This window comes from Eublepharis macularius, chromosome 7, assembly GCF_028583425.1.
Source record: "Eublepharis macularius isolate TG4126 chromosome 7, MPM_Emac_v1.0, whole genome shotgun sequence".
Classification (NCBI taxonomy): Eukaryota; Metazoa; Chordata; class Lepidosauria; order Squamata; family Eublepharidae; genus Eublepharis; species Eublepharis macularius.
In genome coordinates, this window is record NC_072796.1 from 109,115,448 (window position 1) to 109,132,538 (window position 17,091).

At 40.6% G+C, this 17,091-nt stretch overlaps 1 protein-coding gene across 1 annotated transcript in view; it reads right to left on the reverse strand.

Moving 5' to 3' along the window:
* The window catches only part of RAD54B (RAD54 homolog B), a 60,056-nt gene extending 49,090 nt beyond the window's left edge, over positions 1-10,966 (reverse strand). The window contains exons 1-4 of the mRNA XM_054985804.1: positions 10,899-10,966; positions 8,613-8,687; positions 7,782-7,938; positions 6,430-6,583 (exon numbers count right to left, since the gene is read on the reverse strand). Of these exons, the coding sequence (XP_054841779.1) occupies positions 6,430-6,583; positions 7,782-7,938; positions 8,613-8,656 (355 nt within the window). The 5' untranslated portion in view covers positions 8,657-8,687; positions 10,899-10,966. The remainder of the gene's footprint in view (positions 1-6,429; positions 6,584-7,781; positions 7,939-8,612; positions 8,688-10,898) is intronic.
* Between the last annotated feature and the right edge of the window lie 6,125 nt (positions 10,967-17,091).

The window sequence follows — 17,091 nt, forward strand, 5'->3', positions numbered from 1 at the left end:
TGGCCCTGCACACCCCTAATAGGGATGAATCAGGGATGGAGCCTTGTCTTGTTTCTCTCCTTCCTGGCTGTGGCTGGCTTGGTCCCCGGGCCGGAGCCAGAGAGCACCTCCAGCCACCACTAGCTCTCTAGCTGGGGAACAGAGTTGAGCCGAGTGATGGGCCCAGCCTGACCTATGCAGCCCGAACCCGCTGGGATCTCCTCAGCTCCAGAGAGCAGAGGAGAGGAAATACCACCTCAGCCGCCTCCATGATGAAGGTGTCGTTTAACTTGGGCCTTGATGCAATAGGAGGCCGGCAAGAAGGATGATGAGGAGGGGAAAGAGAGCGGAGGGTTGGGCCAGGTGCTCATTGTGCCCGCCAACGGCCAGATGAGGAGGAGAAGACCATTACGGTGCTAAAGGAGGCTAGTTGAGCCCTGCTGTTGACGAGGCCTCTTTCTCGAGGCCTCTTCCAAAGTGGCTTTTACAGCCTGAAATGCAGACTTGGCCAAGACTTGGCCAAGAACTGGATCTGGCCACCCTGTCTCAGCAAGCTGAGCATCTCCATCTAAAATGAAATCAATGAACATAGACCAGAGTAACTCTGCTTAGGATCGTGCTGTTGGGTGTTTATTTTAGCACAGCTGATTTGGGACTGGCTCCAGCTTGGCTCTCTCATTTTCTTTTTTTAAGCTGCCTTCTTCATTGCAGGCTCAGAGCCCTTCTTCACCCCCTACCCCAAATCTGGATCTTAAGCTAAAGTGATGTAGCTGTGCCTGACTTGCCTTCTCTCCTGCAGCAGAAGCCAAAAGAAGGCCTCCTTGTTCACAGAGCAGTCTGTAGGTGCAGAATTAAACAGGAAGCCTCAAAGATTTTGCAGGGTTTGAGTCCAGTGGCACTTTAAAGATCAACAAGATTTTCAGGATATGAGCTTTCCAGAGTCATAGCTCTCTTCTTCAGATATGAAGAAAAAGGTAACTTTGATTCTCAAAAGCTTATACCCTGAAAATCTTGTTTGTCTCTAAGGTGCAACTGGATCCTGCTGTTCTACCCCAGACCAAGACAACTACCAACTGAAACTCTTTTGGTGCCACAAAGTCTCCTCTTTTACTTTGTCCAAAACCAAGGGTTACTGACCAATTCCAGAGGTTTAAGTTTTGAACCTGTTCATGTTAACTGGCTTGCAACCTACTGACGGGCCCAGTTTTAGGGTATCCTAATGATGATAGATCAAATCATTCTGGAAATATTTCCTCCTGTAATTCTGACTTCTTAAAAATTATGTTGTTTTCTGTTTGTGAGCCACCTCAAGCAGCTCTCTGTACAGGTGGTACATAAATATTCTTCTAAAGAAAAATCAAAGCTTGCCATTCTATATTTGTACGTCCTATCCCTCCAAGCTGCAATACTGTGCAGATCTTGTTTATTTGCTACAGAAAGGTGGCAAATAATGGACTTCAGGCTATTGAAGTTGCATGCACACAAAGTTATTAAGGTGCCAGGTTTGCCATTCCTCAGCTTCTGTCTAAAATGAAAGGAGTAAATGAGTCACATTTTCTTTGTGACATGGAGAAGAAGTTTATGAGAGAGAGAGAGAGAGAGAGAGAGAGAGAGACTGCATTTGGACAGCTTTTATGTGTTTTGTAATTGTCTAAAGCACAATTGTTCCAAATGTTGTATGGTGTTAGATTTCCAGGTGCTTGTATAGGGTAATGGCTAACTGCCTGAGCTGAGAAATCCACAGTCAGAATTGCACCTGAACCACAAGAAAGCCAGTTAGCATGAATGTAAAACAAAAGTCCAGGGGGACCTTAAAGACTAACTTTTATTTCAGTATGAGTTTTTGTGAGTCACTGCTCACTTCATCAGATGTGGAAATCAAACTTAGAATCCTTCTTAAGGGGCAGGTTGAGTGGGGCAGGGATTAAGATCAAGGATGAATTCTGTCGTGAGTCTTTCAAGTGCAGATTCATTATATGGGGAAAAGAAAATGTAAGAATGATTCTCAGGTTGATTTCCATACATATCTGAAGAAGTCAGCACTGACTCACAAAAGCTTATCTTGAAATAAATGTGCTAGTCTTTAAGGTGCAGCTGGGTGTCTGCTTTATTTTGCAGCAACGGACTAACACAGCTATCCCTTTGCAATCAGCATAAACATATCCATTTTTATACAGAAGTATATTCTGATTTTTGTGTCCCTTTCACCTAATGGAACTAGATGGTCTTGGAGAACTGGTTTTTAATGTTAATTTATTTTTATTGTAATCAAAATATATTACATGGTTTTTGTTTTTGGATTCTACAAAGGCTAGAAATCAATGGACTTAGACTGGAGTTACATTGTACAGGATTATACTGTAAATCTTTCTGCCTGCCTGCTGCAATCTTGTTGGAATAGAGAAGGCTAACATGTGCCCAGCATGGGAGGAAGACTCTAGCACATGTTCTCAGATATATTTATATTTGTATATCAAACAGTTGGAAAGTAGAAGTATTAATAAATTTACCTGCAGAGTAATTTAGTTTGATATTTAGAATCCATGTATGAATGACGGCCTGCATTGTTGTTTCTAAGTGAGAAACAATACAAATTAAAGTAGTTTGTAGTTTGTTTGTATGTTTTGTATGTTATAGACTGCATTTTTTTTAAAGGTGGGCTCAAAACTTTAATGCAAGTTGGTGTTTTAGCTCACAAAGTAGATTTTTGGCTTACAACCCTGCACAGTTTAGAGGGAACATTGGTTTTAACTGGAAATGTTTTTTAACTTATTATTGCAAGGCACCCTGAAAAATGGAGAAAGACAGGATATAAATGTTTTAATTAATAAATAAATGGAAATAACAGACTCTTGTTGGAGTAGAAATCTGGGGATGTAAAAATTTTAAAAGTCTCTAAATAGATAAACAGACAAGTGAAATGTTTATAGAAAATTCCTTATCCACTTATTTTACATCCAATACTCCATATGTTGTATGCATTCAAATAAAATACAATATGCATGTTATAAGCAGAATATTTCATTTTTACCAGCTATTCAAGCATACCAGCAACTATATGCCTACACAGAAGGTAACTGGTGTAATAACCACATGGACTGTTAGGCATGTGCTAATATTTCAGCTAAGCATGTTTAATTAAGTAGTAATCAGATTTGATTTGTATGCAAATAGAGCCATTCCAACAAGTATCATTTCTCAAATGCAGAGCTCATGCCAAGCATTAAAGAGAGAGATCAAAAAAAGTTTAAGGGTAAATAAGACTTCTGGTGGAGGAGGGGGAATGCATGCAATGTAACAAACATGATGCTGAACAATTTGGAAAATACCATTTGTGTTCGCTGCTAAATAAAAAGCAGCATCTCAACTGTGTTTCCAAAACCCTTTATTCAGCATCAAGAAGACTTTTTTCAGTATTTGTGCTTTATATATAGAAATCAGACATTTTCCTCCCTGAGACTGATTTAATAAATACTCTTCACAATCTAGAATTTTTTGGCAACTGTAGAACCTCTAGTGCATACACAGAACTCTGTGGATACATTCCTTTTAGCAATATGGCAAAGATCAGGGTTTTAAGAATACCTTGTTATTGTTAAAATGACTGTGGACACCTGGCTTTGATTGCTGGTCCTGTATGAGTGTCTAATAAATGAAGATCAGGGCAAAAGATATGATGCGTGAAATTTAGTTACTTCTTATGTATGGTGCTAATTCAAGACTGGAGGTCCTTTTTGGGTATGGAACTGGCAATCCAAGAATGTTTGTGCTAGCAACCACATTACAGTTTCTATCTAGAGAACATTCTTGTGCTTAACTAAATCAAGGGCTTTAATATATGCAAACAAATACTGATACTGAATGTTATTTGGTCGTGTATATGTTACATTACGCATTAAAAATGCAGAGAAATGCCAGCAGATATCCCAAATCACTGTTGGTACTCTGAATAATTGATCCTCACAGTTATCATGCATGAGAACAGTATATGTTAACTTGCCAAACAAGAGTCATTTTCATTTACCAAAACACATAATTAATGGTTTGCTATAACTGAACATGCAAAACTACAAAGATAGACTTCAGAGGCAGTTGACTAAAGAGTTGCCTCTTCTCTAATCAGCTGCATGATTAAGGATGCAATCTTCAGAACATTTTCCTGAGAGTAAGTCATAATGACTAAGATAGTGCTTCTAACTAGACCTGGTCTCGGGAACGTTACACAAAACTCCTGGCAGACAGCGTCTTCTCGTGCGAAATCACGCCAGGAAGACACTATTATCTGGGAGTTTTGCATGAAATCACACGAAAAGACACTGCCTGCTGAGAGTTTTGCGCAACATTCTGGAGGCTGGTAAGGCATGTGAAAACGGCCCTGTTTAGGTTTGCTCCCTCTCTGTTCTAAAGCACAGTCACTTATTAACTAGGAATCTTGCCTCTTTGTCACACAAGCCGATGGTACATTTGCCCAGTTGATGAGAGGCTACAACTACCCATCACTGAAAAATCTCCTCTTGTAGCTTCCCCATTTCTTGTTTTCATCTCAAGATCATGCTTAATGTTTTGGACCAGGTTAGAAGCAACAGTACTCTCCCTAGAATTAACCACAGCATCCCAAGCAGAATTATACCCTTCTATGTCCATTGAAGTCAGAGGGCTTAAAAGGGTGTAACAATGCTTAGAATGGTGCTGTACATTACTTTGTGGGGCTGGTGTTTCCACTTACACTGATCCCGTGGAAAAGTTTTGTCTCTCTTTAAATATATTAAGCTGCCCAACAAAACCAGTCATCTTCACTTAATTGAACTCTGTGCCCTCTTTGACACATAAGAGCAACGCTACCTTCAATATACTCTTAAAATCCCCAAATAGCACCCTTCCCCTCCAAATTTACCTGCTATTTATGACCCAATAAAAGCCATGGTAAATAAAATGGCCTTGCAGCAGTTTCTGAAGATTTCTAAAGACAGCCCCCCTCCCACCCTGCCCCCATCTCTATGGGCAGCCCATTCCAAAAAAGTACTAGGAACTACAACAGAAAATGCATGGGCTCTACTTGATGCTATGCAGGCTACCTTGGTGAGAGAACCGCCACTAGGTGGCAGCCTGAGAACTGCAGCAGGAGCATGAGGTTGTATGGGAGAAGAGGGCCCTTTAGATATGTGGGTCCTAGGCCATAAGGGGCTTAAAAGATCATCACCAGCACCTTGAATTGGGCTCAGAAAGAAACTAGCAGCCAATGTAGCTGTTTTAAGATAGGAGACATATGTTCCCATTAGCTAGCCCCTAACAACAATAGGGCTGCCACATTCCAAACTAGCTCCAGTGTCTGGGTTGTCTTCAAGAACAGTCCAAAGTAGAGTACATTACAGTAATCTAATTACAAGGTTAAGAATGCATGGATCAGTGTAGCCAGATTAGCTGCAGCCAAGACAAGAGAGCGTTGGTAAAGCAAATGCAGTTGACAGAATAGACTTTTGGCTAGTACAGCACCCTGTTTGTGAACACCCCAGTCACTCCAGTTCTGTCACATTGGCTTGCAGGCTTCTGGCATTAAAATATCAACCCATACATTGTGGCCCATGCCAAATACCAGCTTGGATCCACTGGTAATTTCCACCTAAGGAAAGGATTTCCATCCACAGAGAACAACTTTCTCACCTCTCTCCTTCCATTGCAACTCCAAACGCTCCTCAAAATGTTGGTCCTGGGGGACAGGTGACTCTCCAGGAGGAGCATGAATGGGAGTCATAGTTCTGCACTGTAAGGGCAAATTGGCAAAACTCACCTCCCCCCACCCCCATTCATGTTCAGTGCGATCCAAGCTACCCTTTTTGTATGCGGTGTATCCAAGACTCTGTGGGCAGATTGGAAGAAACACTGCTGACACCTACAACATCTTGTCTGTATTTCTCTTTCTGCCTCAGGTATATAACATGGATGTGGCAAGGGAGTATTGGCCCTTGAGTATGAACCAACGGGCAAAAGCCAAAGAGCCCTTTGCCCTTCAATATCTACCAGCCACAGTGTTTAAGGAAACATCAACATACCTCTGAACACCAGTGCTGGGAGGCAGCACTGGGGAAAGGCCTCATCCTCTATGCCGTTTGTTGGCCCTCCAGGACAATGGGTTGGCCACTGTGCAGAACAGGATGCTAGATGGACTACTGGTCTAATCCAGCTGGACTCTTCTTATATTCTTAGCCTGTGGCTTGCGGTCTGTAGCCTTGGGCAACAGGCCCAATGTAAGCCACTTGTGGTACATAAACATACCAACTTTAAAAAACTACTTGTTTCTCTATGTTCAACGTATCCCCACATTGAATGCTGATAATTCTTAACAGAGGAGTTGTCTTGAACCGACTGCCCCAGCACTTTCCCTCAGAAAAGACTTTAAAAGCAACTCTGCTTTACACTAAATCAGAATAACATTCAGATGTATTTTCTTACCTGTTTCAGTTCTATTTATTGATTTCACTGTAGTGCCCAAATGCCAATTTTCTCGATCTCCTTTATCAGATTTCCCAGCTATTGTAGGACTGAAGCCACAAGTGCTGGAAGAAATGTTTAGAGATGTCGAGCCATTCTGTTGTTTCTCATCCACCTATTATAAACCAAAAGACCTGGATTTAACGGTTTTTCTTGTAAAGGCAGAAATATAGCTTTCTATTATTTATTGAAATATAAATTAAAGCTGGGGGGGAAGGCATGGATGCATGGGGCAGAAAGGAGGCCCTGGAAAGAGAGGGAGTTTCTAATGCAGATGGGAGGGGGATTCAAAAGATCTCTTGCCTGAAACCTAGCTCTCTGCATCTTTCCAACACCCAGGCCCTAATTGACATGCCTATCTTGGAGATACGGCTGTTCTAAAAGTGCATACTAGAGTGCATCTGTGATTCATTTCTGGGAGAAGACAATGATCAGATGACCAGTGGGTACGTTCTTTCAATTTTTACCCTATCCTTCAGAGTTTTGAAGACACCCAGATGTGTTTACATCCTTTTAGAAAATATCAAGTTCTCTGGCAAACATATCAGACCACAGAACGTAAATGCTACAGAAAGTTAAAATGCTAGAGTGTGGCTGTGACCAACTAATACACAAGTATTGTTTCCAATACACTAGTCGTTTTGACATCATAACCACAAGTAACAGAATATTGCCGTGGACAAATTATTTCCTCAGTATAAAGCATAAGTGACTTAGCTGATCATTATGAGAACAAACAAAACCTTCATGAGCATATCTAGTTAAATCCAAGTAAGACCAAGTTCAATGGGATCACTTCTTAGTAAGTGGCCATAGAATTGCTGCAATACTATTCATTCTTACTTGAGAGTAAACTCACTGGAACTCTATTAGTGCAAGCCTAAGATGAGTTACTCCAGTCTAAGCCCACTGACTTCATTTATGGCTTAGTTCTGAATGAGGTCGCATTACATTTATGGCTTAGTTCTGAATAAGGTGGCAAACCTATGCCTGAGCTGTACTAATTCAGACTGCAGGTGGGAGTGCACATAATTGACTCCTCCATTGGAAGGGGAAAAAGTCCTTTCACATAAAAATCTAGTATATCGGGGAAAGCTAAACTAGACCCTTCTTCTTAATAGCTAGGTTTTTACACAGAGGGGATTTTTTTGCATGGAAGATCACCTGATGGTATGGCTCAGGTATAGGTTTGCCACCTCAGTGAGAAATACACTAACAAAGCAAAGATAACTCAGTCCATGCATTACTGACATTAAAGCAACACATGGAAGTATTTACTCATATCAATGGAGATATTTATCTCCTTTTAATACCTCATTTATTTTAATTTCTGGGTCTGAGTGGTCAGGTTTTTTCTTCAGATATACTGTAATGGCTTTCCCTGGAGGCATAAATCTTGGCTTTTTGGTTGAATTCCCCAGCAGTTGGCTTGGAGCTGCTGATCGCCTCATACTCAGTTCACCCAGTGATCTGAAACAGAGTAACAAAGAAACTCATTGTAGAAGCTGACCTGAAGTCTTTTCCATAACTCATGCTTCTAGCTGCATCTCATATTAACTTAGTGAGCAAAGATAGGAGTATCTAGGCAATAAGATGCCCTCTTTTTTTGCAATGCTTCCTGCAACAGGAGAATTAATAGTAAGATGTAAACATGTGCAAGTCAACAAAAAAGACATATAGAATATATAGTTTTTGGTACCTAGTCCATAATTGTTCCAAAAGTGATGCTGCACCAACAGTTTCACATGGAAATATACATCAATGACAATGAGGTCAGGAAAGCTCCCACTCTCTTGGCTTTCCAAAAACTGTGCACAACCAAATTATTCAGAAGGGCTTTCTTACACAAGTAATAGAGCTATGCTGTAAGGAAATGGTTCAGATACATTGGTACAGGAATATGGTCTGTAGAGTATAGTACTGTACATACACACACACACACAAACACACACTCTGTCCGATCCTGTAAGTATACTTCTATTGGGTAGCTCTGCTTTTGTTTAATACATCTTATCCATCTGCTTATATGTTTCAATATTGGGGGGTTTTCAACATTTTATAGGATTTCCGCTTGTTTTGTTTCAGCATTGTTTTTCAGCTTGGTATCAAATTTCTGCTTGTTTTCAATTTTCTGCTATCCTTACCTTGTGGTATTGTTTATTGAATGTCCCAGCCTTATTGACTTCATGTGTAATTCCCCCTTGAGTGAGAAAGGCTGACTATAAATAAAACAAACATTATTTAGGTTTGTGTATTTGATCCATTGTTCAAATGGACTCCTTACTCCAGTCTACAAGCAGCTTATGTCGAGCCAGGGTAACATTGGTAGGGTGCCACAGTGGTAATATCTTTCAGAGTCCTTATGGAACAAAGAGTCCCCTTCAGCTTTCAGACAGCTAACAGAACTTTATTTTGAATCCCTTTTTTCCCCCTATGCCCTTTTAGCCTCCTCGATCCTATCGCCACATCACCTGGCAGTCTTTGCAACTTCATTAAAAGCTCACTAGAGTTCACTGAACAGCACCGAGGTGCATTGTGCAGTAGAGGGAGCTATTGCTTTATTCAATCCTGCTCTAAGGAATGGCAAAGGAACAGCAAACCCAGTTGGGATACCTCAAATGACAACAGAGTCCTTAAATTTATTTATTTTATGTTTCTATGCCACCTCTTCAGAGTCCAGCTCAAAATGGGTTACCATTAAAAAAACAACATGTCTTTGATATTGATTGTACTGACTCACATTGTGTAATCCGCCTTGATTCTCAATGAGAAAGGCAGACTATAAATGATGTAAATAAATAAGCAGAATTAAAACTATCCATGAAACAGACCATTAAAAAGCCAGTAAGTTAAAAAAATTAAATGCTAATGAATAAAGCTTTTATGAGTGACAGCTCACTTTGTCAGATGAATTCAGTTGTCAAAAAAAGGGCAGAAGGAGCAGCAAGTTATTACAAAAAATGGTGAGACAGCCCATTTTGAAGGTATATATGATGTCCAGCTATGTACCCTTATATAAAAAGACAATATTCATGACTACCTAAGCAAGTTTTTTATGGGACTGGTAGATTTCCACTGGATATGGCTAAATAAAAGCAACTGCAGGCCCTTGGATTATTGTTGCTATGCACTGTGGTTAACTGAATCCTTGGTATAAGGGGATGCTTCTGGCTAGGTTGGCTTTCAGGATCAGTCAAGCTCCACTGCATTGCAGCTTACTACTCAGTGACATAAACTGGCAGATTCTGCCACATTTGAACACAAGTAGAAGATAAAATGTGTGTGTGTGCTGCAAAGGAATTTTTTAAATTTTTTTGTAAGTGGGAGTATATATATAATACCAATATAGGTAGATTAGGTTAGCATCCTGGGGCAAAATCTGAGCCAATTTTTAATAAAATATGTTTTACTGAAAAACAATCCATATTAGACAAATATCTATATATTAACTGCTACATATTAACATGCATAGAAATGCGAATAGGTTCTTGTGTAAGTCTGTTGCAGCAAAAAACAAAGTCATGTTGTGCCTTAAAGACAGACCAAAGAAAGATGGGTTAAAAACTCACTTCATCAAATGCTTGGACGCATGAAAAAAACTACATATGGTGTCTGATGAAGTAGGCTCTGGATTTTTTGTCAGTCTTAAAAAGATGTCACAAAGTTCTTTGTTGTTTTAGCTGCATATTTAAGCATGTAAGCATGGGGAGGGGTGTCCAACCCTCTCTTCAGTTTGTAAACGACCTTTAGAGTAAGTCAAGATGAGAGGCTCTGAAAACCAGGATCCTCTGGATCTGGAACCACAGATCTCTATGGCACCTTCCTGCCCATGTTCAGCAATATAATCTTACCAAAAATTCTCATAGCCCAATTGCTGATAAAGAGAAGCATCACAAACATGCAGGGAGCCACTTGAAGAGAAGGTGCCCAGGCCACAGTCCCTGCCATTAGCTCCTGGCTGGCTATAGGATAGCCTTTGCACGTTTATGCAGCCAGTTAGTTCTTAGCACTTAATCTGGCATCCCAGAGTATCTTAACCAAGTATCTTAACCAGAGCACTTAACCTAGCATTCCAGAGTATCCTCCAATAAACAATTTTCTTTTTTTTAAAAAATGGAACAAGCACTCTGAGCTTAAGTAGAGAACTTTTTCCATTTAAGGAAAGCAGCCTTAAAATAAGAGGTCTAAGAACCAACCGCTTCGGTTGCCTTTTACCTCTCATTTCCAATGTGTATGTGAAAATCCTTTTGAAAAACTGATGCACGAGGAGGAACCTCAGGGAGTATAACACCCCGGTTAATTCGGTTAAACCATAGCCATATCGTGGGTTTAAAAGGTGGGCATGCTGAACCGTCCCTTTGACCAGTAATCACGTCTACTCCTCTGTGTCCCTCAATCGTCCCTGTCACTCGCAACCGAACAGCACTTACATTTCCCTTCAACCGTCCCGCCACAGTTATTTCAGCGGCGCCATCCAATCCACACCCAGCAGCGCATGCGTCGCCGACCAACACTCGAGAGTAGCACAAGACTCCTGCGGCCACCGTCCACATTTACCACGCACGCTCAACAACCTAGCCCAGCTGATTTTTTTTTCTTTCAACTCCCTCCTCCCATCCTCCATTACCTCTCTTGAAAGTAGGTGCCAGAGGATTCGCTATTGCGCATGCCCGACTGAGATATTGTGCCGCGCTCAAGATGGCTATTGTGCATGCCCGACTGAACTATTGTGCCACGCTCAACATGGTCGGGATGCGTAGCCGAATGCTCGCGTTCCTTCTTTGTTGCCTAGGTTACCGGTTGTTTATCTCGCATAACGAAGCTGCTTGGAACCCGAACGGGAGGAGCAGCCGCGTAAAGAAGGTTCTGCCTGTTGACCGTTTTCTTCTCCTGCGGTAGGGAAGAAAGACGCGCTCCTCGCCGGTGGAGAAACTGATGCCGCGAAGGGGTCTTAGAGTAAGAGAGGAGGCGAGGAATTGAGCCTGGGATAGAGGGGATGGCTGTGGGTAGTCGGCTGGCCTTGCCTGGGAGATCTTGCCTTTTGGCGCTGTAGTTTTCCTGGTAAGGACTTAAAGTGATAAGCCCTATACTTCAATTAAGGTTATTAATTAGATTATTACAATTTGGGGAGGGGGGAGGAGTCCCTTTAGTCTGCTGCCGCCAGTAGTCTTGCGGCACCTTCTCTCATTCACAACTGAACTTTCTTACGGACAGCCTCTGACTTCTGATCTTCCCTCCCTGGCTTAATCTTCCCGCTCTCACTCACTCCCGGCTCTAAGGGTCTCAACTGTCAGCTCTCTTCCCCCAACATTCTCTCCGCTGTCATTGGTTGCCCTCTGAGAGAGGCAGGACTGGGCTTGTCTGTCACATCTGCTTTGAAAGTGGCATTCTAAACAACAACTTTTAAGAAAACAGATTTGAAAGAGGAGTGAGTATAGTTGAAAGACCAAGGAGAAAAAGAAGATTCTGTTTCTATGGTACATATGCAGTCCTCTTGCTACCTCATCATTGTTTTTATGGTGTGTTGAGAGCTCTGTTAAATAGTAAGCAGAAAACATTGGGAGTGATTCAGTCAAAGTTAAGTACTTCTACCAGTTGTAGTGGAAAAGATAAGAGCACATTTAATACTTTACTACTCCAAACAGGTTATTCCTAAAATGTAGCATTCCTAAACTGTAGCATAGAGGTTAAGTAGTTGAGGGGCAAATTGGCGCTCTGCTGGTTCAAATTTTATAACTGCCATCAGCTCAAGCAGGTAGCCTTGGGTAAGCCACTCCTCTTAGCCCCAGCTGTATTGTGGGGATAATAATAACAATGACTTTGTTCACCACTGTTAATGGGGCACTAATCTGTCTAGAAGAGCATTATATAAGTGCAGTTACTGTTGTTATTACTCAGAATCCTACTACTCAGCTTTGTATGGTGACGCTTATGCTCAGGAAAGTGTTCTTAGGATTGCTCTGTAAAAATCTTGAAACTTGACTGGAATGTGTCCATTACGGGCAAAGTTTTCCACTGTTCGTTGAGGTATTTAAATGAAGACGTAACTGTGTGTCTGTGTCTGGACAAAATGATCAGTCGAAGTATTTGTTAAATACCTGCTTTAAGAAAAAGGAGCACTTGAAACCAACCAGCAGCAGCAACAGATTATAGAATGTTAGTCATATCTGCTTAATTTTTCAGCGCATCATAAAATGAGAATTAGGCATTACTGGCCTGAGTCTCAAGTTTATTTAATGACTGAAATAATGGAAAAAAAATATGAGTCATAACTGTACTGTGATAATTATTGCCCCTCAGAAGCAATAAAGCATCATTTGCAGAAGCATCATTTGCAAAACACAGTATCACTTCACAAGTTAATGACCTATGAACATCTTTTTTTAGTACTTACAATCAGGATAGTTAAAAGTGAAAGAGAAAAACAGTGATTGAACTTCTGTTTTTTCGATGGATGAGGAGGGTGTCTGTGAGAGTTGGTATCTGGGTAATAATCTCAGAGGGGTAGCTGTGTTACAGCAAAAATAAGTGGCAGTTGTATGGCAGGAGGACCCAGTAATATCAGCTATACCATCCTGGGCTCATCTCATTTGTTTGCTCCTCCAATATGATATATGCTATTGTGTCAACAATGCCTTCTGCTTTCTCTGCGTTGGACAGACAGGTCCACAAAACAATGAATGGACAGAAGTTACATATAAAAAACCACAGTATTTAGAAACTATTGAGAGAACATTTCATTCTCCCAGGACACCATTTCTATCTGAAGGTCATAAATCTTCAACAAAAGAACTTCAAGGGGAAACTTCAGAGATTTTACACTACCTTACCCCCAGTCAGCCAACAAAGACTGGGATTTCTTACTCATTACAGGTTTTGACTGCTAGGTGGTCAGATTAGGAGAGGGGAAAACTACAATCAGGTAATTATTTATTTATTATTTCATTGGATTTATATCCCACCTTCCCTGCAAGCGGGCTAAGGGCAGGTCACAACATCATAACAATCACTATTTAAAATACAATAAATAGCAGTTAAAATCATAAAAATAAAATCAGCAGATCTCATTAAAAATGGAATGGAACAAAGCAAAACAGGCAAGGGACCAGCAGGATACTTCGCTAGCTCCTCAACCACTCGCATAGGGACCACCTGCAGAGCGTAATGCCCTCTGGGGAACATACAGGGAGAGACAGTCCCGAAGATATGTAGATCCCAGTCTGTTAAGGGCCTTAAAGGTTAACAACAACACCTTGAATTTGACTCAGAATTCAACCAGGGGGCCAGTGCAGTTGGTGCAGTACAGGTTGGATATATTCTAAACGAGGTTCCCATGAGCACACGCGCTGCCGCATTCTGGACCAGTTGCAATATCCAGGTCAGTTTTAAGGGTAGCCCAGTGTAGAGTGAGTTACATTAGTCCGATCTGGAGGTGACTGTTGTATGGATCACTGTAGCTAGGTTTTGGGCGGAGAGGTAGGGAGCAAGTTGCCTATCCTGCTGAAGATAGAAAAACGCAGTTCTGGCAACTGACGAGACCTGGGCCTTCATTGACAAAGAGGCATCCAGAATCACACTCAGGTGCCTCACCATTGACTCAGACATCAGAGGCGTCTCGTCTAAGGCTGGGAGCCAGATTCGCGAGCTCAACAACACTTGACCCAGATACAGGACCTCCATCTTCACAGGGTTCAACTTCATCCAACTCTGCTTCTTCCACACAGCTACAGTGTCCAAAGCCCTTGCCAAAACTTCTGGGGCGGCAGCCAGCCGGCCAGCCATCAACAGATACAACTGGGTCATCAGCATATTGATGGCATCCCAGTCCAAAACTTCCTGCTAACTGGGCAAGGGGGCGCATATGGATATTAAATAGCATTGGGGAGAGAATCACCCCTTGGAAGAACACCACATACCAGTGGGTACCTCAGTGACATCTGCTCCCCAAGCCTCAGTAATGAGTTTACTGTCGTATTTGCTGTTCTTAAATCTAGGAAAAAATAATTTGAGGTTTATTTTTTTCTTTATTTCAGCATGTTTGTATGAAGTTGTTCTAAATGTAATTTACTCTCCAAAATAACTCATTTTAAAAATATTATAATTTGTGTCGTGTGTGTGTACATACACTCATACACACGCACATATATATAATATATATACACACAAACAGTGAGATCTCTCTACACACACACACACACACTGTAAAACGCTGTAAATATTTAAACATTTTTCAAGTCTTGGAAAACTTACAAAAAGTTAGCTGTGCATTCTAGGATTGTCTGCGACAGCAGAATATGTGTCTTCCAATGTTACTGTTAATTGTCTACACAGAAGATTGACAGCAGAGCACATTAATATGCTTTGTTAACAAAAACAATAGCAAAGCTAATAATATGTGTGGTTGAGCTAGATGGTGAGTTTGCTAACATTTAAATTATAATTCTTTTGGTAGTTTAATTGGATTTACACTGCTAAGACAAATCTACCAATATCTGCCTGAAGACGTGATACAGAAATTGAATGTGTGTGTCTTGAGATACAATAGTAAAATGACTGGTTTCAAGGATGATGAAGTAACCAGGAAATTTGGTTTCTGTCAGCAAGATATCTAGATGAACGCCTGTGCACAAGCGCAGCAACACAAAGGTACAGAGGGGTGAATGCCCCAGTGGAGGGAAAGGACCAATGAAAGGCTTTTATTACTAATTAAATAAAAATGTGTACTTTGTTAAGGAAGTATAAATTTTTGTATGGGAAAACCATGATCTGAATTAAGAAATAAGAGATCATGAATGTATCTAGCCTTTGTACTTCTGTAGGCTGCAGATGACATAAAAAAAACCACCAGTGTGTAATGGCATCCATAGCAACCACATATTAAAATAGTTCAGGTTTAAAAAAGACAAGAAAAAAGTTGAATGATTTTCTCTTCTGTATGTTATGAAATGTTTCCTATCCTAACAGTAGTAGTCTATTAGGTAATTAACTGCAGGTTGGTTAAGACCATGGATCAGTTACTTAATAAACTTAATGACTGCATTTGTTTCTTTGTATTCTCCAATAGAGCAACATAAACAAAACATTTTTTAAAAACCATTTGTATAGAAAGCAAAGTATTTACAAGATGCACAATAAGCCACTTATATGAAAATATAAGAATGTACTTAAATATTGTTCAGAAGTTCCAGATCATTATATTTGGATGAAATGTTTCTATTTATTAGTGCATTTAAAGATGAAAAAGAAATGGAAATATCCATTAGTAGACATTAAAGTCCCCGGAGACAATTAATATTCTCTAGAAATGTGACGCAGTAGAAAGAAGCCTGTGATTAAGGCCCATGTTGGCTTTCCTAAAAGGAGACTTTCCTGTTTTGTAGAAGCAGTTGAATTAACAGGACAGAGTAGGTGGTCCTCTTTCACGGCTTGCACACCTGGGAAAAAGCATAGAGTCAGAATTGTATTCAGGTCCTGTAGGTAGGCAGCTATGACATGTCTTCCCGACCTCCTCTGGAAAGTTATTGCACCGAATAGGGGCCATGGTTGAAAAAAGAAGTGGAACAAGCAGCCCCATTCACTCTTGTCTACAGGATGGAATCCTTAAATGGTCACAATCAGGATAATGGAGCTGATGTTGAGACTTTTCCGCACACTCAGCTTATTCCTAGTTTTTGTAGCAGTCAGTCCACAAGGTAGGATTGTTTGGAGCATGGATCTTCCAAATGTCTGCCATCCCTCTCCCTTTTTCCAGTTGTGGACTCAGTTTATTTTCTTCCATACCTGCCTTAAATGATCTGGATTTTTGAGTAAGGTTGTTTTTGCACGTGCTCTTTTGATATAGCACTAGTGGAGGAAGGGAAAAATGGCGATTCTCAGTGTCATGGTAAAGATGCTTTTCCCATATTCAAAGTTCACCCACAACATGAAGTGTTTTGGTTGGCTAATACAGTTTATGGTTGCAAATGAAAGACTGGCACAATGGCAATTCTTGGATCAGTTATAGAATTGAGAAATGTGCATGTATGAGGTTTGCCATTTGATTACACATAGAAAGTGATATCAAATCCCATAATAGCCATAACAACAATAGCCAGAATAACAAGCACAAAAATTTTAAGAAGAGAGGATTATGAACAGGTCCTCAGGAACATCTCCAATCAATATACTACTGTCAGGTTCAGTAAAAAAACAAGAAACCTTGACTCCTGTTTAAAAATAGCAAGAGTTGCATTTTTTTAAAAGATCAAAAATGAAACCACACATTTTCCAGGGCAGAGAAGGAGGGAGGAATAAGAGGGTGTGATCTGATGACAAAAATCCAATCTTGAAAAATGGGTTGGAGGTACGTGAGAGTGGATGACAAAGAACACCAAAGGAAACATTATGCATGAGGAACAAAGACAAGTCAAAATTAGCTTCAAAAAAAGACTAGGGTAAAAGTGGTTCCAAAAGAACCAGGAAAAAAAAAGGAAAAGCCAAGGTGAAAACTAAAAGCACTAGAACATATGCTTAGAAGCAGGTGTGTTGCAAGTGCTCCCTTCCCTTTCAACAGTAACATGAGAAGTGGTTGTGGTTTTCCAACAACACTTATTCTGAGTTTCATTTCTCTGGTGGGCTAAAGGT